Below are 25,269 nucleotides of genomic sequence, written 5' to 3'. Positions count from 1 at the left end.
GCACTGGCTCATTTGGCCACCGAAATCTCCTGGAAGACAGACTGGCAATGAAGCTGGACCGAGTTATTCCCCATCCTCAGTCCTGCTCTTCCACAGCAAGTCCTTCAAAGCAGCCTCTGAAAACACCTCCCCAACGTGGCTGCCTTGAGAACTGTGTTTGCACAGGTGTAAAACCTTGTTTGAGCAGCAAACGAGACGGGAGAAGACCCGTGACAAGTCAGAGCAGCAAAGACAGCCCTGAGGATCCTCGGGAGCTGCAGCCATGGATATTTAAATGCCAAGCAATGTATCACTGGCTCCCTGCTGAACACAAGATGGTTTCATCTCTGCAGAAGCAGCACCAACAGCATGCTCACATCAGCTTCACTCTGGCATCCTGACCAGCAGCAGCAGCTATGGCTCCTTGGTTTTTAACTGTGATATAATCAGGCACTTGAGAAAATGAGTCTGGGCAGCACAAACGCTGGGGAGTCACTGCAGGTTCAGCTCTGCAAGGCAGAGCTTTAACCACAGCTGAAGATGAAGGCCAGCCAAGCTCCCTGCTCTGCCCTGAGACATCCATCCAAACCCCAGATAGATCCACGCTGCACCAGTCACGGTGCCAGGCTCTGCTCCATCCCTCCGGCCTGCAGGCAGCAGAGGCAGCCTCCCTGCCCCACTGCTGCCTGTCTGCAGAGCAATCTGTAAATATTTTGATGGTTTGGGCAGAGGAGGTTCTCACTTGTCCATCTGGATTGGAAACTGGACTCATTAACTCCCAACTGTCAGCTGGAAAACATTCCAGAGGGTTTCTGCCACATCAGGGAGCAGCAAAGTGCTGCTGCCATGGGCAGATCAGAAGCCCTGTGGGGCCTCAGCTCTTCCCTCATCACTGCTGGGGGCATGATTAACCCCCTTTTCCTTTCTCAATTAAACCCCTGCCTCTTCTATCCTTTTTCTGAATCTTCACAGGAAAGTCTTTCCAGAGGAGCCTCTGCTGGGTGGAAAATTTCCCACCCTAACGCTGGGTGGAAAATCTGCTGCTCAGTGATACAACTAGATGGTCTGAGCAATCCAACTTCCAATCATTATCAGGGATGCTAAACAAAATATTGGGAAATTTGGTGCCCAAATAACAAAAGCAAAAAGAGGTTCCAGCTCCCAAGGGTCCTATCTCCTGGAGAAAGTGTATTCTGAAAGGAAAAAGACAACAGAGGAAGCACAGCTTCCAACAAACTCTGTGTCTGTGCTGGAAGGAGCAGTCACCTGTCCATGAGGATCTGAGCCTTTGTTCAGAGGACACCACAGTCCCCCTCACTGAACCCCAAAGAACCCGCAGGGTCCTGTGGACTCCAACCACAGACAGGAGGAAAAGCCCCACAGATGATTCCAGGAAGTCCAATAGCAGAGGTGCTGGAAGCCTTTCTGAGGCACATGTTCTCCTTTCAGTCTGAGCCCTGCACCTGGTGCATTATTTAGTGCTGAGGGAGAAAGAAGCAATGCCTAACCGAGTGTTAAAGGGCTTTGGGAAGTTTCACCAACCCTTCCAGAGCCATGAGCTCTGGCTGCCTGGCAGAAGAGACAACTGGTCTTGCTTCCAGATTACAGGCAGCACAGCTCTTAGGGCAACTGTCTCTCTGTGTTTGCATCCAGCTACCTCCAGCAGCTTGAAGTGTGCTCAAAGTGCAAGGAAGCACTTGATCAAAATCCAGCTCACACTGTAGACAGCGAGGAACAAGCGCCTAAAGCGTTAGAGATACAATAACAATCGAATTTGGGGGGGGATTTGACAGGTTACAGGTTGATGACACTGCTGCAGTCTCGGTGGAAACGTGGATTGATGCAATTAGCAACAGGGAACTAGAAACTCAGCAGAGGAAAACTGGGAATGCATCTATAAAAGATGAGCTGCTGCACCATTGTAGAGAAGCACAAAAATCCTGCGTGAGCTCCGAACAGGAACAAGTTGAAACAGGAGTGAGATGGGGGAAACACAGCTCCAAGCTCCCTGCCAGCGTTCAGAAGTGTAGATCCAGATTTTAAATTCAAACATTCGCTTCCCCCAGAGAGACTGGCCCAGTTTGCCGCAGGGGTAGGGTGGGAGAGGGAGAGGGGGAGATGGGCAGCAGAAGGCAAACCCCTGAGCTCAGCCCAGCCAGGCTCTGCTCGGCTCCCACTGGCTGCAACCACATGGAAAACACAGCAAGATGCAGAAGCAGGGCATGAGACACACTGCCAAGGCATGGCTCTGCTGCAGCACCAAAAGGAGCATCCCTGTGCAGCCACAGCAGGCCCTGCCCAGCACAGAGCTCTGCTCACACCGGGACAGCCTCGGGGCCACAGGCTGCAGGGATGGGCTCATGCAGGTGTCCCCAGCCTTGGCCAGAACTTGCTGAAAGTGTGAGTGCCAATCCTCACAGAGATCTTGCTCCTGAGGAACCCCCAGGAGACAGAAACCCAGAATGGCAGTAGGAGACTCCTCTGTGCCACGTCCCCAGTGCTGGGATCTGCAGCAGCCAGAGCACGAGGCAGGACACCATTTAAGTCCTTACAAGAATAACCAAATTACTCTCCTCTGTGAATACTGACAAGCTCCCCACTTCCACAAGCCCTTCACTGCGTGTGCCCAACATGGAATAACTACGGAAATGAAGCAGAATAAGGCACCCGAGCAGTGGAGAAGGAGCTTGTGAACAAACCCTGCAATGAGGTTTCTAATGATTGCAAGTATGTACATGTTCTGCTCCAACAAAGCTGGTGGGGATCTGCCAGGCTGAATAATGAGCAGGGACACCACACGCCTTCCATACATAATGGTACAGAAATGGAATATAAGTATATACTGCGGCTTTGTGGAACACAGGGGCTTTTGTAGCCATTTATGTTATACAAAGATTTACATTTGGAAAAGCCATTCTGCTATATTTGGCAGAAATTTCAAGACAAATGGAACCCATACTTATTCATTCAATGCTAATACCGAGCACGGGATAAAGCTCTTAAATTCAGAGCACTTTATAAAAATTAAGTACTACTTAGTTCACCCTTGTGAGGTGGGAAGGTATTACACCTGCATATACATGAGGACACCAAAGCACAAGTGGATTCAACAGCTCGTCCAGGACCCCAGAGACAGGCTAATTGTTGAAATATGTATGCACACGTGCATCTGTGTGTGTTGGAATGGGTTTGGCCCCTCCAGAGCCTCCCCAGCATGCAGAGGCCAAGCTGCTCTGCTGGGCTCCTCTCACCATCGAGTTCCAGGCACATCTAATGAAAGACACCAACCCAAAGAAAGGGAAGATTTTTTGTGGTTTGTACGGATGGAAATAAAAGCTAGCTTTCAAACAGCTGAGGAATAGAAAACCCATTGTTAAAAAGCTGTGCAGTGCTCCAGCAACAGCTCCTAATCAGCTTGCCACTGAGAAGCTCCACACCGGAGCACAGCAGACCTGGGAATCCACGTGCCAACAAACGTTATAAAACCCAGCCCTGGACAAATGGAGAGAGAAAGGGCTGTGGAGCCAGTGACAGAGACAGCCCCTCACCCCCAAGGGGGGCTGGCAGCCCACTCCTCCTGTTCTTTGAGGCCACAAGTGGCCTCAAAGCCCTGGAGCAAGCGTTCCCCTGGTCAGACACTTTGCTCACGGCCCCCAGTCCCTGTCCTGGGTCACCCAGTCCTCCTCCGGTGTGAACAGCAGCAGAACATTGTCAGGGGAACAAACTCTGAGTGTCTGCAGGGCTCCTGCCAGGGCTGGCAGGTGGGGCTCCAGAGGATGCTATAATTAGGCAGCAGCAGTTACCTGGATGCAGGGCTTGCCACTGATCCGTGGGGTAAAACACTTCCAGGTCCTCAGGATCAGCGTCATCCTCTGTCACCGGCTCCTTCCCACTGTCATCTTTTATGTCGCTCTCTTCTATTTTTGTAAGGGCAAACTCCTTTTGGAGAGAAGAGATTCAGCTCATTAGCAATTGCATCTGGGTAATTTAGTGATGGCTGAGAATACAAAATTTTTTCCCTCGCCAGCAGATTTTTTTTTTTTGATTTTTTTTTTTTGACATCCGAGATTCTTTCCACATGGTTAAATTTAGATTTAAAGTATATTAAAGGTTAAACATGCATAACTAGCATGACATTTATGCTGAACAAAGCAATGCAGCTTATTTCCTATTCCAGAACAGGTTGCAGGTTTCAAACCAGCTCTCACAGAGCCTCACCTGTATTTCAGTCAGAGGCAGGAGCCCTGGCTATTATTGGGTTGTGTAACGTTTTAAGACCCCATTTTCCCTTGCCTAAAAATATGTCAAACTTTTAACTTTTTCAGCTGAAATTTTCCACACGAGTGGAATGCCTCAGGGCTTGTTGGTTGGTTTGGGTTTTTGGGGGGTTTTTGTTTTGCTGGTTTTTGCTGGTTTTTTTTTTTTTTCTTCTTAAATGCACTTATTTCAGGCTCGGAGAAGATTTCAGCTAAAATAGTTCAGCTCTTTCCAAAATAGGACACGGGAAAAAACACACCGAGTTGCCCACATGATACAAATGTGAGGATCCTCTTCTCCACCCGCTCCCAGTGTTCTCCAAGTCTTTTAAAACAATGAGGAAGGGATTTAATCACCACCTCCATGGCAAGTGCAGCACGAGGCTGGCAGAGGTGTGGGAGAGCAGCCAGCACGAGTGCCTCGGCGTCACAGCAAGGGAAGAACAGGGGAGAACAGCAGGGGGAAAAAATCCTTGCTGTGAGGGAAACCTTGGAAAGCTCCCTGGAGAGCTGGAGGGAGCCAAATAAAACTCTGGAGAGTGCACAGTAATGACCTGTACTCTCACAGCAGGCACTGACTCCTGGGTCTGAGCTGTCCTGGTTCCAGCAGGAACAGAGAACTGGCCCAGGTTCATCATCCCCACAGCTCAGTGTCTGCTGAAGGGAATATTTTCAGCTTCTGAGATCACCAATTCAGTCACCGCTGAAGAATTTGAGATAACCACCCTACAGGGAATGATTAGTCCTAATTGTTGGCAATTAGAATAGAGTTACAGCTCACTTCATGAGGTGTTTGGATATTAATCCTTAGGATGTTTTCACAGGGAAAAACATAAGTAAATTCAGAGGTTAACTGGAAATTCTGGGACACATTCTGCCTTCAGTTCTTCCACTCTTTGGGAAGAAATGCATGCACATTTTCTGTCAGAATTTGGATGCTCTGCATATAAATATCCGTTTCCAGCCTAGAAGAGTCTTTTTGAGCAGCAGAAATGTCAACCTGAGCAAAACACGCACAGTAGCAATGGCAGTGTGGATGTGGCACTTGGGGACGTGGGCTGGAGGTGGCCTTGGCAGTGCTCAGGTTGTACTCAATGATCATAAAGGTCTCTCCTAACCTAAACAATTCCACAATTTCGTGATTGTGGTAATGCACAACGATGGCTGACAAACCTATAGAATGTTTTTATTTCAGCTGTGGTAAGGGACTGCAATTTCAGAAATGGACGAAACCAGATCTTAACTCCTGCTTTTGCTGAGTGCATCAGGGGCTTGGAATTGTTCAAATTATAACAAACGGTTAAAGCTCAGGAACAATCACAGGCATAAAAGCCCAGGTTCTGCAGATGAAAATCAATGTTAACATTTTCTGAGCCAAGACTCAACAGGACTAAAAAGGAGTGAGTGGAGCAGTTATTACTTAGCTGATTTCCACGGCTCTGTGATTATCCAAGAGGGAGTTAGTGATACAGGCTATTGTAAATTTACCACCAGCCCTCCCAGTGCTGGATCTGTTCAAACACATAATGGAGACAGCTGATGTTTACCGGCTCTGCTCAGGAAAAGTGCCGGGGTTTAAATGCTCAGTAAGGATAAAAGGATGTGACTTGGTTCATTTAAGTGTTGCTGTCACTGCCTGGCCACAGTTGCTTTGCAATACCCCATTTTCATTAGCGTTTCCAGCAAAAAATGGGCAGCACCACACAAGCGATTCTTCATTTGCACGGAAATCAGCAGAGCCCTTTTTTGGTTTGTTTTCATAATTCAAGCAGGGGAGAGAGGTTTCCTAAAGAACAACGGGCATTTCCTTAAAGGCCAAAGAAGCATCCATGTTTTCTCAGTGTGAAACCTGCCTAGAGGTTACTTACAGGGGCTCTGTGGCTCAGGCTGGGGCAGGAGAAGAGCAGGGAGCCCAGCAGCAGCAGCAGGCCGGCTCTGGCAGCGGTGGAGAGGAGCCCGGCCCAGCGAGGCATCGCCACCAGCCTGAAATGCCGAACAAAACAAACCTCACGGTTATTTTCCCCCCGTTTTTGCAGGTTTTGGGACTGTTCACACAACACTTTGTGGCGCAGCGTGGGAGCGGGGCTGTGACACAGCAGGAAGCACAAACACCTCGAGGTGTGAGCACTGGGGGTCCTGGGGCAGCGGCTCCCTGCTAATGGGGTTTGTGACAGGTAATGCCAAGCGCCTTATACCGACCCCAGGGGGGATAATATCTCTCCTGGAAAACATGAGGAGACCTGTAAGACTTGTTTAAAATTGCTGTGTCGATGCCATGGATGGCAACTACAGGGGAAAATAAAAAGCAATCCCGTGAAGGCTTTTTATGCCTGTTCCTCATTTTAAGCACAGAAGTAGCTGAGTTAATTCAAATTAAACAAAACGACCAGCTGTCCAAGGATCAGGGGTTTATCTAATCCATATGTAGGTTTTTCTTGAGGAAAACAACATTTTGCAGAGGTCAGTGAGGTTTACTTGGTGGTTCCTACAGCACAAGGCTTTCCCTGCTGCTCAGAGCAGCGGCTCAGCCGAGCCGTGGGGCCAGGAGCTGGCTCTGGCCAGGCTCAGGGGAACCAGGGCACAGAGCCACCCCGATCTCCTGCTGAACAAAAGAGGGGGAAAACAAAGGGTTCTGCTGTGCTGGTGCCAGTCCCGGGCACGGAGCTGGTGTGCCCACCCTGCGAGTGTGAGCACACACACGTGTGCCCCCAGCGCCTCGCACACGAGGCTGGGGATCCACCCACGGCCTTCAGCTCGCTGCTGGGGTAGGGAGAGCAGCAGCCTGCCAGCACACAGGCTGCACAAGTGTTTCCTTTGATTGGCTCTAAATTTACACGCTGCTAAATTAAACTAAATGAGGTCTTTTGAAAGAAGATGGGACTGATTAGTTCCGTTCAAACACTCCTTCATTACTCATCCCTCCATCAAGTCTGCTCCTACTCCTATCCAGGTTTTAAAGAATTTCCTCCCCTACACGCAGTCCGAAATATCTTGCTTTGCTGTCCATCAGGATGGCACATCAGAGAGCAGAGTCTTCCCTCCTCGAAGCAACAGAAAACCTGCTCACAGCAGTACCCAATGCCAGCTCCTGCCACCAAAGAGCCTCCGCCCCCAGAAGCCTTCAGGGACATGGAGAGACGCCTCCTCTCCTTCCACCCTTCCACTGGGACCTTGTCCCTCCACTCCATCTTGTCACTTCTTCCTCTCCCTGTTTGGTTTTTGCCAGAAAAAGAAAAAGCAACCCCCCACATCCCCCTGGTCAGTGCTGGACAGGGGAGGGACAGAGCGGGGAGCAGAGGTAACAGGACACCTGATGTGCCAAAAACTCCTGAGCCAGAGCCTTCCTGAACAGCTGCCTCTACCTCTGAGCCACCTCTACCACATCAACTGGATTTTTCTCATTAATTTGCTTTGGAACAGATCTGGATTTCTGACACTCACAGCATCCCTGACCAATGAGTTCCCCTGCTTAACTCACACAGTGCAGGAAAGCATCACCTCCCATTTCCTCCTTCCATGTGTCCTCTTTCCCAAAGGGTGAAAGAACCACCTCGAGGACCCACAAACCCTTATTAAACCACAGCTGGAGTAGAAGAAAAGCTCCCTGTTTTCATAAGGCAACCTGTGGCCAGAGCCTCCATCTCCCTCCTGGGCCATGGCCAAGCAAAACCAGGCTCCAGCCAACACCAGGCTCCTGAGCTGGCACACCCAGAGCTCAATGCAGGCTCCAACTCCCTCTGCTCCCAGAAGAGCTGCATCTTCTGCTCAGTGTCCTCAGTCCAGGGTGACCACGACACACAATTCCCTCTCATCTCAGAACAAACTGCTGCTTTTTTCACAGGGAACAGGTTTTCGGGTTTGGTTGAGGGTTTTGGGGTTTTTTTCAGTTATAAAACAAGCAGCAAAACTGGAATAATGAAAAATAGATGTATCTCTCAAACTTTATCTGCAAGCCTGGAAATAAAAAGAAAAAAAAAAAAGAAATTCAACAAAGCAGTGGCTGAAAGCAAAGCAAACGCACACTCCCAATAAAAATAGAGCTCACGTGTACCGAGGAGGCTGGTAGCAAATGACAGCACAGCCTCTTTCAAGCCTCCAGCCTCCTGCCTGCCTGGCAGATGACATCTGCACAACAATTAGCACTTTGCTTCGGTCCCAGGTAGGCAGGAGGAGCCAACATGTGCAATTGGGGCTCTGGAGCTCCTGGAGAGCAGCCTGCACCTGCTGACATCTCCTGACAGACAGACAGACGCAGAGGATTTCCACACAGAATGCTCTGTGAACACAATGGATTTACAGAAACAACCCTTTGCAGCCTGCAAAGCAGAAGGGTGGTCATGGTGACCCCACCTGCACAAGGAATGTTTGCTTGGATTTGAGGGTGTCTTTGGGGATCCAGGAGCACTCACGTACAGCAGCCAGGCAGCAGCAAAAACCAGCCTAGGACAGCCACAAATCCCCCTTGTGCAGAGTGGAGGGGCTGATTCTTTTTTAATAATCCTTTTTTGTCAAACAAAATCAGGTACTAGGGAAAGAGCAAAGGGTCAGACTCTGAGAAGCCTCCACTGCTGGCAGTAATCCTCCTGTCAGAGGAGATGTTGCTGGCTGGGAGGTTCTGCTCCGCAGCTCCCGAAATCCGCCAGCAGTGGCAGAAACAACAGCCTGGAGTTGTGTCCCCATTAGCAGGGCCATTTCCACTGGTGGCAGAGCTGTGCACCAGGGAGCTGCAGAGCCCCAGGAACGCAGCTCCTGTAGGCACAGGTGACAGCTCAAAGGGAGCCAGCGAGAAGAGCACATTTCATTAATGCCTCCTGCTGCTGGCAGCGCTCTGCGCTTTCATGTCCCGGCACAGAGCCCACGCTGCCTGTCCTGTGCCACTCCAACAAATCTGCCTGGAGCCTCATCTGAATTCTGATCTGCTGCTCCAGGAGAGCACACAGACCTCCCAGAGCTCCTCAGCCCCGTCATCAGCCTCTGGCTTTGCAGCCAGCTGGAAGCAGAATGACTGAATCATTGAGGTTGGAAGAGACTTCCAAGACCATCGAGTCCAAGCTGTGCCCAATCCCCACCTTGTCCCCAGCCCAGAGCACTCAGTGCCACCTCCAGGTGTTCCTTGGACACGTCCAGGGATGGGCACTGCAAACCTCCCTGGGCAGTTCCAATCCCTGAGCTCCCTTTCCATGGGGAAATTCCTGCTGCTGTCCACCCTGAGCCTCCCCTGGCAGAGCCTGTAGGACATTTCCTCTTATCTTGTCCCTTGTTCCCTGTGAGCAGAGCCCGACTCCAACCTGGCTCCACTCTCCTGGAGAAGGTTCCCCCTGAGCTTCCCTTTCTCCAGGCTGAGCCCCTTTCCCAGCTGCTCCTCACAGCACTGGCTCTCCAGCCCCTTCCCCAGCTCCATTCCTTCCCTGGACACGCTCCAGCCCCTCTGTGTTTTTCTTGCCATGAGAGCTCAGAACTGGACACGAGATTGGAGGTGCCTCAGCAGTGCCAGCACAGGGGACAGGCACTGTCCTGGTCCTGCTGCCACACCAGTGCTGATACAAAAATACCAATTATCTCTAAGAAAAAACAATAACAACAAGCTAATCCTTTTCATCTCAGGATGACCTGAGGGAGCGGGATCGGTATTACGGTCTTGCAAAACTTGCCTGCAGATGAACTAACTCAGGCCAGGTTTCCCAGATGGGAGGTGGCAATGGCAGCTCCAGCAGCACACTGAGTATGGCAGCTCCCTCCATGAGTGCAGGGCACAGCTGGAAAACCTCAAGGAACACGGCCCAAGCACCTCCAGCTGAACCATGGCACAAAGACCCGCCGGCACTCTCAGCCTCTGCGGCTGAAGGGGAAGTTTCCTGGGCAACAGCAGCTCAGGAAATGATCTCCAGCCAGCCGTGCACAGGGGCTGTGGGACTGGAGAGGCTCTCAGGACACGATCACAGAGATCCCCTTCACACACAATGTCCTTTTAACAGGTGGCATCCGGGCTGAGTGCAGTGTGATGGGCTAAGTCACAGTGCCACAGAGAAAGGAAAGAGAAAGGAAAGAGAAGGAAATTTAGCTGACCTGACCTGCAATTTTCCTCCTCTGAGCAAGAGGGTCCCCAGGTCTGTGAGGAGCACTCGTGTTTGCTGGTATGCTACAGACACCTTGGGAGCACCCTTTGTCCAGCTGTCCCTCCTGCTCGATGACTGTACAGGACACCAACAGGAGAAAGAGGAGCTTTGGAACTGAAACTCAGCCCCTCCTAAGAGAGGAAACAGCTGGTGGGCAAAAAGAGGCTTACTGGGAGCCCACAGAGGATTACTGGGAGCCCACAGACTAATGCCCTTCCCCAGTCTCTATCTGGGTCTGCACAATCCTGTGCTTTCAAGGAGGACAACCTGCACACCCCATCACCTGAGGCCAATGCCCAGGCTGATCTCAGCAGCTCTGCTCCTCCAGGCAATGCCTTAAATTTCAGCTTTCATATTTTCCAGATTCTCTGCTGCACTGGTACATAGCTCTGAACTTCATGTAGTGTTGGCAAGTTCTCTTTACAGTGTGGTCAGACACGACAATCCTTTTCCAGCCCCAGAACCAAGGACACCATAGCAGCTTCAGGCCCAAAAAGTGTAACCAGCAGTGAATTGAGGAGAGCAACCTGGGAGGATGGGACTGCATCACCTGGAGCTGGAACTGCACAATTAACCCCAATATGGAAATGGACCAAAACTTATGAAAGTGTGAAAATCTGTGACCAGGTGTCCATCTTGGGTCCATGTTTAGTGTAGCCTCAGCCAGGCCCTTGTACTGCCCAAGGTGTATCCTTTGAAGGCGTTTTAGTAAATCCCTGCTTTATTCCTTTAACTCTGCCCAGCCTCTGTTCCAGGCAGCCTCTCAAGGCATCACAGGCAGCCTGTCCTCAGGAAAGCACCCTTGTGTCCCCAACCCACACGGGAGCCCACTGCAGTGAGAGCCCCAAGCCCTGCCAGAGGGTCCCACCTGGGCACAAAGCCCCAGACAGGTAAGGCAGCCCAGGGAGCAGAAGTTGTTTGCAAGCACCCTCACACCTCCAGGATCTCAGTGGAGAGGGTGCAGCTGCCATACAGACCGTTCCATTCATGTCGCTTATGAAATTGGTTTAAAAAAACATTTATTCTTCTTGCTTGCTCCTCATCATTTACTCCTACTAGGGCTCTGCTCTGGCATGTTAAAAACACTCCTCCACAAAGGGAGAAGTTGTGGGAACACCTTCTTGCTGCCTACAGAGAGCCCACACAGCAAGGAAGGCAGGCTTTGAGGCTGGCAGGGCTGAGCTGGGCTCAGCCCGAGCACAGGCACCAGGTCCTGCTCCAAACTGGACCCAGCCCACAGGAGGGAACTGTGGGTGAGAGGGGCAGGAGAACCACGGCACAAACATGTTTACAGAGCACTCATGCAACCTTTGTAACAGCTGCTAACAAATAATTACAATAAATATTAATAACCCCTGCAGGCTACCTGTGCAGCCATCAGCTCACATCAGCCCCTGGAGCAGCAGCTCAGCCGTGACACCAGCACAGCACTGCCAGGGGCCAGGAGCAGGACAGGGATGTATCCAGCAGCAGGACACAGCCCAGCAGAGCCCAGGCATGGCAGGGGCAGCTCTTGGCACCGGCAGCTTCACCAGCACAGCCACAGCTCCCCCAAGAGCAGAGGAGAGAGCTGTCGTGCATCACTTGGATAAAGCCGGAATCGCCCCCTGTACCCGGCCACAGCAACCCTGACCCTGCTGTTTATACAACTCACACAGTTTAACACTAAGCATCGTTTAGTCTATCATTTAAATGGCCTTAATTAATTCGTTCAGCGTGCTGCATTCACACAAAACGCTGCTCTCCAGAGGGCAGGAGCACAGCTTTGTGCTTGGGTGGTTTGAAGCCCGAGCGAGGCTGCCCTTGCCCTGCCCATGGCTCATTAGCAGCCCTGGCACAAGGGGCCACGCTCATTAGTGCTGGTGGCAGCAGGGGCCACGCTCCACCGTGGCTCAGCACGACCCCAATTCCACGAGCTGCCTCCCCAGCATCCCTGAGACCCCCACGCCAGAGAGAGACCGCTGAGTCCAGGATGGGGGATCGTCTCTGCCAGCATGGAGCGTGCAGAAGCAGAGCGTGCCTCGGAGATCAGAGGCTGAATTTATCATTTATTATTTATAAGCAGTGCATCTATCTGAATTTCTGGCAGCTGCTCTCACAGGGCTCTGCACTGCCTGCACACCACATGACACTCTGCTCCGCAGACCTTTGAGCCCGCACCAGAGCGCTGGTGCTGATTTGCACCAATTTAGGACTTCAGGACTTGCTTGGAGATGAGAGATGCGCAGGGACCTTCAGGACAAACATCTTCCTGAAAGCTGCCACACTGCCTGACCTCAGCCACCCGAAACAGCTTTCCCCTTCCTCCTCACCTCCCCACCACCCCAAACCCCAGCCGAAAACACCTCTCGTCCTGCCTGTGTCTATTCCCATCTCCCACTCCTTGCTGTAATTTCCCATGCACAGCACATGCAGTAAGTGATGTTTTCTCCCCCCACTCAGATCTATCCTTTCCATCAGTCCCTATTTGCAGGGTGACACCTTGCCTTACACTATCCCAGGAGTCTGCCAGCATTCAGCGTGTTTTTATCCCCTCTGTTTTCACAAGCTTGGAGAATCTAAGGGGAAAGAAAGCAAATGCTGCACTAACAAGGTCCCAGAGAACCCTGATGTCCCACTGCAGCTGGGCCCATGAATTGCCAAAGATTTAACTGGCTTATTCCCAGCCTCCCTGGAAACAGCTTCTTGTATTTTCCAAGTTCCTGCTGTTCACCCGTGCCTCTCACAGGGAATAACAACCTCCTTCCCCTGTCAGATGCTGGCTTCCCTATAAAGAAACTCAATTAAGAGGTTAAGAAACCATGCAAAATTCCTGCTCAGTGTTATAGAAATCCAGCAGTGATGGATCCAGAGCAGGACCTGCACCACGCCGCCTGCCCAGTACCACCATCCCTCCCCATGGCTGTGCCTCAGCCTGTCCCAGCCCCAGCTCAGCCTGGAGGTTTCCCACGGGGATTGCCAAGCCAAGGAACCCACTGCCACTCCCTGCAGAGCACCTGGCACAGAGGTGCCCCAACAGCGGGCACAGGAGGGACTCCTCCAGCTGCCCTATTGATCCTCGGGAACATTGAGCTGTGAGCTTTGTGAAAAATGCATTTTCTCACCTCTCCACAGAGCGCCAGGCGGTGGTGACAGCTGTGACTCCTGTGACAGCCCTGGGGAGAGGGAGCAGCAGGGAGCAGGATGGCACACGGGCAGCAAACGTGGGGCTGTGTGCTCTGGATATGTGGCCAGGAATAACATGGCATAGCAGCTTGTGGATTGATCCCATGGGATGCCTGGTTGGATGTCCAGCCCTGGCTCGGCTCCCACATGCTTCCAGTTTTGTGGCAAGCTCCCAGCTGAAAAGGCAGAGGCCGCTGGGATCCACTCATGGGTCAAACCCACTCAGGAGCTGCCAGACTGGCAACAAAACCTGGAATAAAGCCCTAACAAGCCAATGTCAAACCCTCCCCTGAAGGGGAATAGGGAGTTCTCTGGGGATGAACACAACCTGCTGCCACTCAGGTTCCCTCAGGACCAGTCCTGGCTTTGTCCCCAGTCCCTGCATCAATCCAGACACGTCAATCCCCACACTGGGGCTCAGCTGCTCCGCTCCCTACACAGACACCACAGTTACAACCAAGGCTGCTTCCACTGAGGTCAGCAGCAATATCTTTCTGTGCTTGGATGAAAGGCTTGATGCAAGTTTGGTTTTTTTTCCCTCACTGCACTGCTCCTTTCTCAGTGGTTGCAGAGGATGCCTTTGTTGAACAATTAAATAAGCCCTGGGACAGGAATGAGCATGAAGGGAGAGCTGAGAGACTGCCAGCCCCATCATCCAGAAGTGATTCTCGTGGTGGTTGCCATTCCTGTATCCAGGCATTTCCCTCCAAGACTGAAAAGCAACTCTTGTTTCCCAACCATCAAAGCTTCCCCAGGACAAAGCCAAAGCAGAACAGCCAGCCACTGCAGGCAGCATCCCTTCAGCAGGGTTTTTCCTTAGGAAATTTAAATTAAAACAAGCTCCAAGGGCTGCAAATGCAGAAACAAATGCACAGAAACAGAAAGCTGAAAGAGAACATAATTCCTTCCCTCTCCTGTTCTTCATCTTCCACCCCTACTTTGGGGAATGGTTTGTTGCCTTTTAGAGCTATTTTAGATGTTACTTGCAGCAATGTATGGAGAAAACAGTTGAAATGTGATGGTGCAGCATTCTTTTTAATTAAACAATCCCTCAGGCACAACGGAATGGCTCCAGTCAAGGCCAGGACACTGCAGGTCTGACTCCTCGGGGGGAGATGCTGGCCCCACTCCTCCAGCAGAGCAGAACGTCTCCCAGGCCCCTCTGGAAGTCTGTTATCAGATGGCCCAGATCTTCCATAGGGTTTGTGTCCTTCTGCTGCCATCCTGGCTTTTTGCCTCGTCAGCCTCTGCTAAGCAGAGCTTTGATCCCCCAAGTGACTCCTGGTTCAGGGACCTTCTTTCCTCCTGCTGCCCTAACACGCGGGACATGGAGCTGGAGCTCCCCAGCCCCTCAGCTTCAGAGGGAAAGGCTTTGATGTGGCACTGAGATTCCTCTGGTCTCTTCAAACAGCAGCAGAGCCACAGCTTGTGATCTGTGCAAAAGAGCATTTTCCTTGGGGAATGGAAGTCACGCCAGCGTTCATCTCCACCTTGTCATGGCAGAACAAGCTGCATCGGCGCTTCAAAGAGCTCCTCAGCCTTAAATCCTTATAAAAAGTTGACTAAGTGGAGAAGCTGACTCTGAAGGTCTCATGAATCCCAGCAGAGGTTTTGGAACAGCTTTCCTGTGAATGCCTGTGCTGTCGGAACCACGGCAGCCACCGTGCCGAGCTCCTCTCACAGGGAACGCTCCGCTGCCCCAGGGAGACCTGAACTGACGGGTCATGGAAAGAGAATTAAAGAGGCAGCAAAGCTCCCAGTCCCCAGGTCCCTGCTGGGCTGTGTGACCAGGCTCCCTGCTCCTCAGAGCTGTGGGGTTCGCTCAGGAGCAGGACCTTAACTCCATCCCACTGCCCCTCAGCCACAGCACTCCAAAACCTGCACTGAGGAAGGAGGAGAACAGAGAGGTGACCAGAACTGGTTTCCTCCACAGTCTTCTCATCCAAGGGACAATTACTCTGTTTGTAACCCCAGTACCTTCCAGTCAATGCACTGGTTCTCATCTGGAGCTTAGAGCAGCAGCACGAGATCCGGACACTCAAAAGCAAAATCCTTTTGGTGAGACACCCTATAAAGAGCCATTTCATGGACTGGCATATCTCAGCAGCTGAGCAGCACTGGCCCACAGAGGGTTCTTCCTTTGACAGTCCTGCCTGTCACTGCACCTGCTGGCTCTGCAAACACCCAAGCCAAAGGACACAGGGACTTTCACTCTCCATGTCTTGGTGTTTGCTGCAAGGCAAAGCCAAGAGCTCGAAACCTGCTGTCAGAGTGAGCAGCAGGCTCTTCCTACACACACTCAGCTCTGATCAAAGATGCACCTGCAGCACCTTCCTCTCTGCTCTGAGACACCAGAACGTCCTGAGCAGCTGCCTGTGCACGGCACATCCAGCACAGCTCTGCACGTCTGTACCTGCCTGAGCTTCTGCCACGATGACCACAGACCTCAGCTGTCCCCTCCTGCACACAGATTTTATCCCCAGCTATTCTTCAGAGCTCCTCCATCAGCTGCCATCTAAATGAAGCTGCTCTGTGAATCCAGGCTGCTTCAGTGACAGCCTCCACAGTGACTTCCAGTGACCACACACGTCACATGTCAAGACAAGTTTTGGCACGGACCCCAGTGAGGGAGTGAGAAATCTCCACGCACCCAGAGGCAGGCAGGGGCAGTTCCTCACATGTCAAAGGGAACAGCAGTGGGAACAGGCCGCATATGTTTTCCGAGGCAAGGACCCTGTCATTTATGGAACAAATGGTACATTTATTGTGCTATTCAAGAAGAAATAATAATTACAGTGGCCTCCAGTCTCCAGCCCTTTTAAGTCTGTACTTAAAGAAAGAGCAAAAAAAAGACCAAAGCAAACAAGGCTTCCACAAAACCCTCTGAGCTGGCTTTTAGCTGCTGGACAAAAGCGTGGCAGCAGGAACTGCTCATATTGTCCCGTCTCGTTCCTGTTTTGTAACAGCCTTGGCACTGCAGGCAAAGCACGGCTGGAGCAAAGCCCTGCTTGGGTGGTGGAGCTGCCCTGACCTCAGCTCCTGCCTCGCCACTGTGCTCCAGGTGTGTTCCAGGTGTGCTCCAGGTGTGCTCCCGGTGTGCTCCAGGTGTGCTCCCGGTGTTCCTGGCTGCCCTGGCACGTGCTGCTTGCTGGGCTTGTTCATCCCAGGGCAAGGAGCAGAGAGCCAGCCTGGGCACCTGTGATGCCATGATGCATTTTTTTTCCTTTTCTTTTATATAACTTTTATGTATTTTATATTCTTTTATGTATCATATGTTAAGTGCCCTTAACATGCACACCTGTAATTCCTTAAGTCTGATAACTTGCCATCAAGCTGGCATTCTGCTAGACCAGAGAACCAAACATCCTAAAGGCCTTGCAGCCGGAGCCCAGAAAGCCCAACGTTATCTTAAGAAACCAAGGTCCCCTCTAAAATACATCCTGTAAACTAAAATTAAGCCCAAACTAGAGAGGAATACTTTGAAATAGAAAGAGATCATGCTATTCATTCAAGCCTCTCACTGGGGCATCTTTGTTAAATACGCTAATTTGCAAGGTCTATGAAATTGGATATGCGATCTACCGTGCGTGTGCATTTCAGCAAATTCCACCTTGGTGAAGTGCTGCACCATAAAGATCCTCAGTGAATACCCAGATAAAACCCCTTTATCCCCTAACTGTGTCTGGCTCTCAATTTTAAGACCAAGGAAAAGGCTTCACCTGGCAGGCTGTGTGTGCCCATGGGCACTGAACAGCAGCACCCGGGGCTCCATCCAGGGCTCCAGGATGAGCTCCCAGGAGCACATTCCCAGCACACATAACTCTCTGTCTAATCAGGCACTCTGCCCTGTTTCGGCAGAGATTTACAGAGAGGTTTTTTTTTCTCTTGGAAGCAATAATAGATGGACAGCAGGAAAGGGAATAAATTAATGAACAAGTAATCATTCCCAAAGTTGCAAATAGGAGCGATTCTTCACTCTGAGACAACTCTGGAAAACAAGATTAAAATGCTTAGGGGACATATTCTGAAAACTGCAGGTAATAGAACAGATAAAATGTATTTACACTATCTCACAGGGGACAGGTACTTTTTATTCTGCTGAGGAATGTAATATTCTGCTCCTCATTGCAGAGCTAAAAAGGTGTCCTAAAAAAAGGAATTTAACAAAGCCTTTTTAATGGCAACTGGGTCTGGCTCCAGAAGACAGGCTCTCCTCTGTCCTGCAGCCAACACGCCAGGGGAACCACAGCCAGCACCTGCAGACACACCCAGCACACAAACATCGTTAATAATCCATGCCAACAGCACCATTATCAACCAGCAGGAGGGAGGCTGGGATGGCAGGGGGGTCAAAGCAACGCTCCCTGCGCTGATGTTTCCTAAGAGGAGGAGGCAGGCCTGCCTTCCTCCACTTCCCAGCGCCCGCAGAGCCGCGGCTGCCAGCGAACAGACTGCGCCTCAAGTAGCCGCCAGCAGAAACAATTTGTCATGTGTCAGATCAAATAAACTCTTATGAGGCCACTGTGCTCCCTGAAGCAGACGGCTGCCAAACTCCGAAGGAGAAATCCAAGGAAGCGAGCCGGCCGGTGTCAGCCCCGAGTGCTCGTGGAGACCAGCACACTTCTTCTTGTTGGGAGACATCGGCGCCCCTGCAGCACCCCCACGCCAGGCAGCCAGCAGCAGCTCCCACTAGGAGCAAGGATTTGGTGTTTAAATTGTCACTCTGCATAGTCCAGAAACTCCACAATCCTCATCCAGTGGCACAGCACTTCACTCATCCAGGGAGGCCTGAGGAGGGCTGGTGTCTGGCAAGTGTCTGGAACAGGCTGCAATGGATTATCACTTGTCCGAGCAAGTGATTCTTCCCTCCCAGCCAGTACGTGCTCTCCTGCCACAAGAATTCCCTCAAAACTGAATTACAGATTACTAATTTTTTTCCTTTTAAATAGTCCTGGAAACTTTTTTTTGTTCATTTCCAAAGCACCATTGCAGTTTCCCATGCATTGGGTTGTGCCCTTGCATTGAGGCCCCTCACAGGTCCCGTTTGCTGCACAGTCCTGCAAGAACCACTAAAGCACAGGGCCTGGGCATGTCCTTGTCTGTGATCCTATTGGACAAAACAAACCCCTAAAACTGCTGCAGGTACTTCTGCAAGAATAAATCACACCAGCAGTACTGGGAGGATCTCAAATCACCCACCTGCTCCTGCAAAGAGCAGTCAAGCACTCCCTGGACTGCACAGAGGGCACATCTCTCAGCCCACAGCTCTGCTGGCTCCAGATATTCCAGTGGGCTCCACCTGGGAGCAGCCACCTGAGCCCAGCCATAGCCAGGAAAGCCATTCCTTCTGTAAATGATGGATAATGGCCCCATAAAAGTGAGTCTGCAAGAGGCCTGAGGCTCCTGGCTGGAAGGAGATTCGTATATGACAAAGTGAGAGCAGCCACGGGGAGAAAGGCAGGAGATGCAAACGAAGGTCAGGAGAAGCTGGAGATGTTGCTCCAAGTCACCAGAAAGCAACCTCCTGCCCCAAAGCCCAGCAACAGAACCTCGACACTGCCTATCAACAGAAATAAGTGAGCAAATGGGAAATCTGGCAGCCTGAAGCGAGGAACAAGGGAAGAACAAGGAATCAGGCACGGGGCAATCCCCCAGAATTAGCTGGGCCAGTACAAACCTCAGCTCTGTAGGGTTTTTCCAGCTTATTTAAAGAGCATCTGGTGCCTGATGACGAGTTTTATGTAGACCCCTTTTATCTGTACCAGGACTCCTCTCCAGCCACAGGGACTGGCACGGAGCACAGGACCCCATCCGTTGTTCCAGCAGCTTCTCACCCAGCTCAGAACACAGCTCTCAGCCAGCCCAGGCACCAGGAGAGCTGTAAAGGATTGGTGGTGCTGATTCCAGCAAGGAGCAAACACAGGCTGTGCCTGGAGCGCGGGAAGTGTTACACCGAGATCCCGGGGAGGAGGAGGAGGTTACAGCCTCCAGTCTGTCATTTACAGCGATGCTTTTCAGGCACTCACAGCTGCTCAGACATCAGGAGTCAGGTTCCCACAGATTCCCAGCCTTTGCATGCTCCAGTTTGCAGCCAACAGCTCTCTGGACTGTGATCCAGCCCAGCTCAGGGGTGGAAAGCAGTGCCAGCCCCAGGCACAGCCCTTGCCCCCAGCTTTTGAAGGCAGGTTAAGCAGGCAAAGCTTTAGGCATCAACCCAGGACATGGCATCAGCCCAGGACATGGCTTGAACTCACATCTCTGAATGGAGACTCTTCCTCTGAAAAACTCATGCTTTTTTCAGCTCTCTGCCTTTGAGAGATTTCAGAGAGAATCAAAGGGCTGGAGTGCAGTGGGAGTCACACTGGCATCAGGTTCCTCAGCAAACTCTGGTTCTGTTCCTGAACAATGGTAATTCTCCTGGAGAAAACCAAATCTGCCTCAGCCACCCCATCTCACCCTGCTCCTCACATCTGAATAAAGGAACCCATTTACAGCACCACTGACAAGTTTCTTTACCCAAGAGCACGTGTCCAAGTGCCATGCTGGGAGTACTAGGATGGTTCCCAGAAGCCTCCTGCTGACGTGGAACACTCTTCCCAAGCTTCCCCACATACACTCTGTACTTGATTACCCCACGCTTGCTGGAAGGAAAGGAACAAAATGCACTCCAGAGCCACTTGCTGATTCCTGATTTGAGTGCAACCATGGCAGCAACACCATTTTCCCCTCTCTTTCCAAGGCTGACACATGCCATGTCCAGTTCCCAGAGACAGGAACACCCAGCCCTTCTGTTCTGTCACCCTCAGGAGGGCCCATCTGGAGGAGTCATCACACACTAGGTACCAGCAAATATTCAAAATTATGTCCAGAACTTGCAGAAAGCACTTAGATCACCCACAGCTCCTGCTGGAAATTTTCCACAGTGTAACAGTTTATTCTGTGGGCAGGAAGAGAGCAAGAAAATTAATTAGGCAGAGTAAGAAGAAAAAACTCCTCCTAAAGTGAGTTAACTACGCTAAAGCAGCAGTTGTGAGCAGGCCAAGTCCATTTTAAGGGCTATACATTTTCACTTCCACAGTCTTGAAAAGGAAAATGAAGAGACTTTGTTCTGTATGCATATTGTCCACCATTTGTTATTGTCTGTCTATTGATGCTTACTTGAAAAACAAAATTTAATTAAACCCCACAGTACTGCATTGCCTGCCTTTGAAATATGCCTGCATTAGTGGATCATTACAGTAAATGAAATACAGCTTCATATCGGATTTTTCAAATAACGTCCTAAAACTGTTACAAATTAAATAATATTCCTGCAGAGAGAAATTAAGAGACAGTGTTTTTAGCAAGGGCAAAGGGAGGTTTACAGATGAAGTCTGGAATGAGACGTGGAGGCAATGAGGCAGAGAGGTGCCACAGGGCTCTTCCAGACCTTGTTGGGAGGGTTCTGCCTACCAGAAATTAGACAAGGAAGGAGTGTGCCAGGACCAGGCACATGGAAGGGGCAGTGTCCCAACTCCCCAAGAATGTCAGCATGACCAGACAGGGTTTTGGGGTGTGCTGGCACAACCAGAGAGGTGTTTCTGCATGGGGGAGAGCTCCTCCAGCCACACACCCTCCACGTGCTTTGCAAACCCAGCTGAAGCAGCCTCATAACCACTCAAGGCACTGAAAGCCTGGACACTCAGTGGCCAGGGAAAGGGAGGCAGGAAGGTGCTGATCTGGCAGGATGAGAAATACATACCCAGGGAGGAGAAAAGCAACAGGAGCTTTGTTATCTCGGGGTAAGTAAAAGCACAAGTGGGTCAGTGAGTCAGCGTTGGGCAATGCCTGATGTGGAACAGCAAAGCAAGTGAATATTGCATGAGCCTCACAGCTCTGGCTTGAAGAGATCTTCTCCTTAATAGCACCTGGGCTGATGCCAAGTGTTCTTTGACAATTTATTTACTCCAAGAAATCATTTTCCCTAAATAACAGGAGCCCATTACCGCATCTTTCTTCGTGTGAGCCTGGAAAAGGCTGCGCCCTGCAGCAACTGCGGCCTCATCTCCATGGTGATGCACCAACACACACACATTGACTCCAGCAAGAAGGCAAACGTCCCCAAAGGTGAGGCTGAACCTCCCCAAAGGAGAGGCTGAAGCTCCCCAAAGGGAAAGGCTGAATTTCCCCAAAGGAGAAGCTGAAGCTCCCCAAAGGGAAAGGCTGAACCTCCCGAGGGAAAGGCTGAAGGTGGCAGAGCTCTCCCCAGCACGAGCCCTGGGACAAGGCGCGCTGCAGATGTTGGCAGGCAGGGCTTTCCCAACAGGCAGAGCATGTCAGCCTCTGAGCAGGCTGGAAATAAAAAAACCTTGCAAGTGCACCTCTGGATCCATCTTATAGGAAAACAGTAGATTTCCAGCTGCTGCCCATGCCAGAGAGACAAGTTCCTGTAGTTCTCATCAGCCTGTGAATCAATTATTTATAGGAAGAAGGTTCCGCATATAATCACTGAAAGCTGTCAACTTCCAGCCCACGCAGAGCTTCCTCTGTGGAAAGGCTGCTGCTCTGTGAACCAGGGACTCCTCACCCTTGCATGTCACAGGATTAAAATGAGCAGCAGTGGCATGAGGGGATCCATTACACTATCAGAAACAACGAGCACCCCAAGGCACTAACAGCACACAGCAACAGCAAAATCCACAGGAATACAGCAAATGCAGCCCAATCCTTCCTAAAGAAGTACGGTGGTGAAAGGGCGTTGGGAGTGGTGTAACTGAGCTGGCACATGGAGCAATTGGGGAAGGAGACTCTGACAAGGTTCTGTGGGGCCAGACTGTCAAAGGCAAGCACAGCAGGCAGGCTGAGCCCAGTGCTCTCCTGCCCCCACACCAAAGCCTCTGTAGGGATCAACAACTCTCAGCCACTCACCTGCACCCCCAAACACTCCCCCACCAGGAGATTCTGCCTTTGTGCTTCCCAGGCTGTGGCAAAGCCTCTCCTGACACTTAAGAGCAGCACAAGCAGCTCACATAGAGGATGGATATTGCTGAGCCTTCCCAAGGAGGGAGCAATTCACCAGTGCCACCTTTATCAGGCAGTGGGAGCGTGCCAAGAGCATGGCAGACAGAGGTTAAAAATGAGCAGGCTTCACACTCCCAGGTATTGCAGCAAATGTGCTCATCCTCAGCTCACCAGTGCACTTCTGAACACAGCCAGAATGAGGTCTGGATGTTTAAAACACACCAGAGTGCTGCTCCCAGTTTGCTGGAGGAAATAAAGGGAGGGGGATGTCCGATAGGGAGGAGGGGACATGGCACAGGAACCCCTGGAAGTGCCCTGCTTCTGCAGTTCAAGGTTAAACACCTCCTTTGCACTCATTTCTGAATCTGCCTCTCTCTAAAGCTGCACCAGGTAATTAGAATCATTATAACTATTATTAGACCATAATATTATTATAGCATTTTTGCTACACTTGACATCTGTTGGCTGATAGATTTAACTGGTACATAAGAAATAACTGTGCAGAGATTTCTTGCAAATGAGCAGCAACACGGAAGACATTAAAGCATTCTGCATTCAAAAAGTTAATTTTATGGAAGTACGCTTGAAATAAAAATTCTAAAATTAAGTTAAACCTTTAAAACCTCTCGTTAAAGGAATTATTTGGGCTTAAAGCAGGCAACCATTTAAAAAATCCTGACTTCTATTTAGATGTTTAAAGGCATATACATGGCTTGGTATCTCCTTCAGCTCAACATATGCATCTTCTTCCCATCAACTCCAGAGATTTCTAAATCATCCTTCCATCTTCCTTTACCTCTCTCTGCAGCAGGCACTTGAATTATTTGGGCAGAGTCTGACTGCACAGGGAACCAGTATAATCAGGGCTCTTACAACCTGCTGTCTGCAAATCCTATAGAATTATCAGCAAACACACATCTAGAATAAAATACAGCTTTCCTGCAGCCCATGAAGCCCAAAGGGCTTTGCAAACTAGACTTGGGATGCAATTTATCCACCACTGAGATTCAGCTGTAATCCAGAGTGGAACACAGCCTTTCCATCCATATTTAACTACAGCACACAGCCCCCTGGAGAAAAGCAGGGAAGAATCCAACACAAGTCATAGGAATGTTTTAGGGAGACTGAATTTTCTCCCCTGGAACTGAAATTAGGCCAGGGCACTCACCGAGTTGGACCCAATGATGCTTGTGGGTGCCTTCCAACTCGGAATATTCCCTGATTCTATGGCTCTACCATCAGCCATAGAATTGGACCAATACAGGAGGACAAAGAGGACACAGTGTCTCCATCCTGTTGATGGAGCCCCTGAAGCACATCTGGAGTGAACAGCTGGGTATCACAAGTTACCAGCCTGGAAAGGAGAAAAACGTGAACACCACAGAGGAATCCTGTGTTGTTCTTAAATTTGGTAGGGTCCGATTTTCACCCCACAGTTACACCCACATGCAAAGCAAGATGGAATAGGGGGTGGAAGAGCACTTCACAAAAGGACCAATTTTTAAACTTCAGTCTGCTCAGTACTCACAGACCTTGGGGAGGGTAGAGCTGGTCCTGCTTGGGCAGTGACATTTGTTCCAGTGAAATCTATTTCATCTCAAGTTTAATTTCACCTCTTCCTTAAGCAGTTGGCACTGAGGTGACAGCAAAGCCCTGGTGCAATGAGGTATCCTGCAACCACTCCCACCATGACACACTATCTAGGAATAAAAATGAGTGTCATTAATTTCTACAGAGCAAGTACTTTTTTCTAGGGAAGAGCAACCACACAAGGAACTTGGAATTGCTTGAGGAGAAAAATGTATTTTTGCTACCTTAGTCACATCCAGACAAGCCCAACTCTCATAGGAGAGACCTATGGAGAAACAAAGGGGAGCAGGAGATGCTGGACACAGCTTCCCCCATGCACAGCCCACTGCTGAGGCAGCTCTGAGAGGGAAGCAGGGCTGAGCATTGCCTCAGAGCTGTGCCAGTCCCAGCAAGCATCAGCTAGAAGCCCCAGGTAAATGAAGTTCATGAAAGCTCTTAAAAGTCGTCTAAGCCTTCAGAAGGAGAGCACAATCCCCCACTACAGAGACCTGCCCATCACACCACACCTCTGACCAGCACAAAGCAGGCTTTTCACTCCATCCATCTGATGCTTTCAAAAGCCAGAGGAGCTCGGTCTGGGCAAGCTCACCTTAATGAGGCCCGGTACTCATTACAAACTAAGAAAAAAAAGACCAACCAAAGCCACTCAACCCCACACACTTGATGGGGAGCTATCAGCAATTCCCTGTCACCACAGGAGAAATCCCTGTGTATGGGCCCTGGGAGCTCAGCCCAGGTCTGCTTCTGTTCATCCTTTCCATTAATGGTTTGAACAACGAAAGAGAAAGTGCTTTTATAAAACCTGAAAGGATGCCCAGGAGTTAAGAGCTGGAAGCACTCTGGAGGTCATGATCGGAATTGATAAACTGAAGAAAAGTTCCCAAAACACCCACAAATCAATAGAAAGAAAATCAAGGAAAACAATGCAAAGAAGCGTGCTTGGAAACAGCACAGAGACCAAGCACACAAACAGAGTCCAGGGGAAAGTTCCCCAGAGAGAGAGAGAAGCTGGGGAAAACTGGGGACCAGACTAAATGTGTCAGCACTGTGACACCACAGCTCCAAAGAGCTGAACATCACTCTGTGATCCAGGAACATAAAATATCCAATTCTGGGCTCCATGCTGGATATCACCTCTGAGTCCCACACAAACCAGAGGGTCT

General features: G+C 50.5%; 1 protein-coding gene across 3 annotated transcripts in view; it reads right to left on the bottom strand.

Moving 5' to 3' along the window:
• Positions 1-25,269, bottom strand: part of SIL1 (SIL1 nucleotide exchange factor) — a 104,869-nt gene that overhangs the window by 76,974 nt on the left and 2,626 nt on the right. For all 3 annotated transcript variants that reach the window (XM_086851756.1, XM_086851758.1, XM_086851759.1), the window contains 2 exons: positions 6,104-6,218; positions 3,783-3,918 (listed from right to left, as the gene is read on the bottom strand). In XM_086851756.1, the coding sequence (XP_086707882.1) occupies positions 3,783-3,918; positions 6,104-6,218 (251 nt within the window). The remainder of the gene's footprint in view (positions 1-3,782; positions 3,919-6,103; positions 6,219-25,269) is intronic.

Source organism: Cyanistes caeruleus, chromosome 15 (genome assembly GCF_971803275.1).
Source record: "Cyanistes caeruleus chromosome 15, bCyaCae1.hap1.1, whole genome shotgun sequence".
NCBI lineage: Eukaryota > Metazoa > Chordata > Aves > Passeriformes > Paridae > Cyanistes > Cyanistes caeruleus.
The sequence above is the reverse complement of the archived record's forward strand: the minus strand, read 5'-3'. Positions and strand labels throughout refer to the sequence as shown.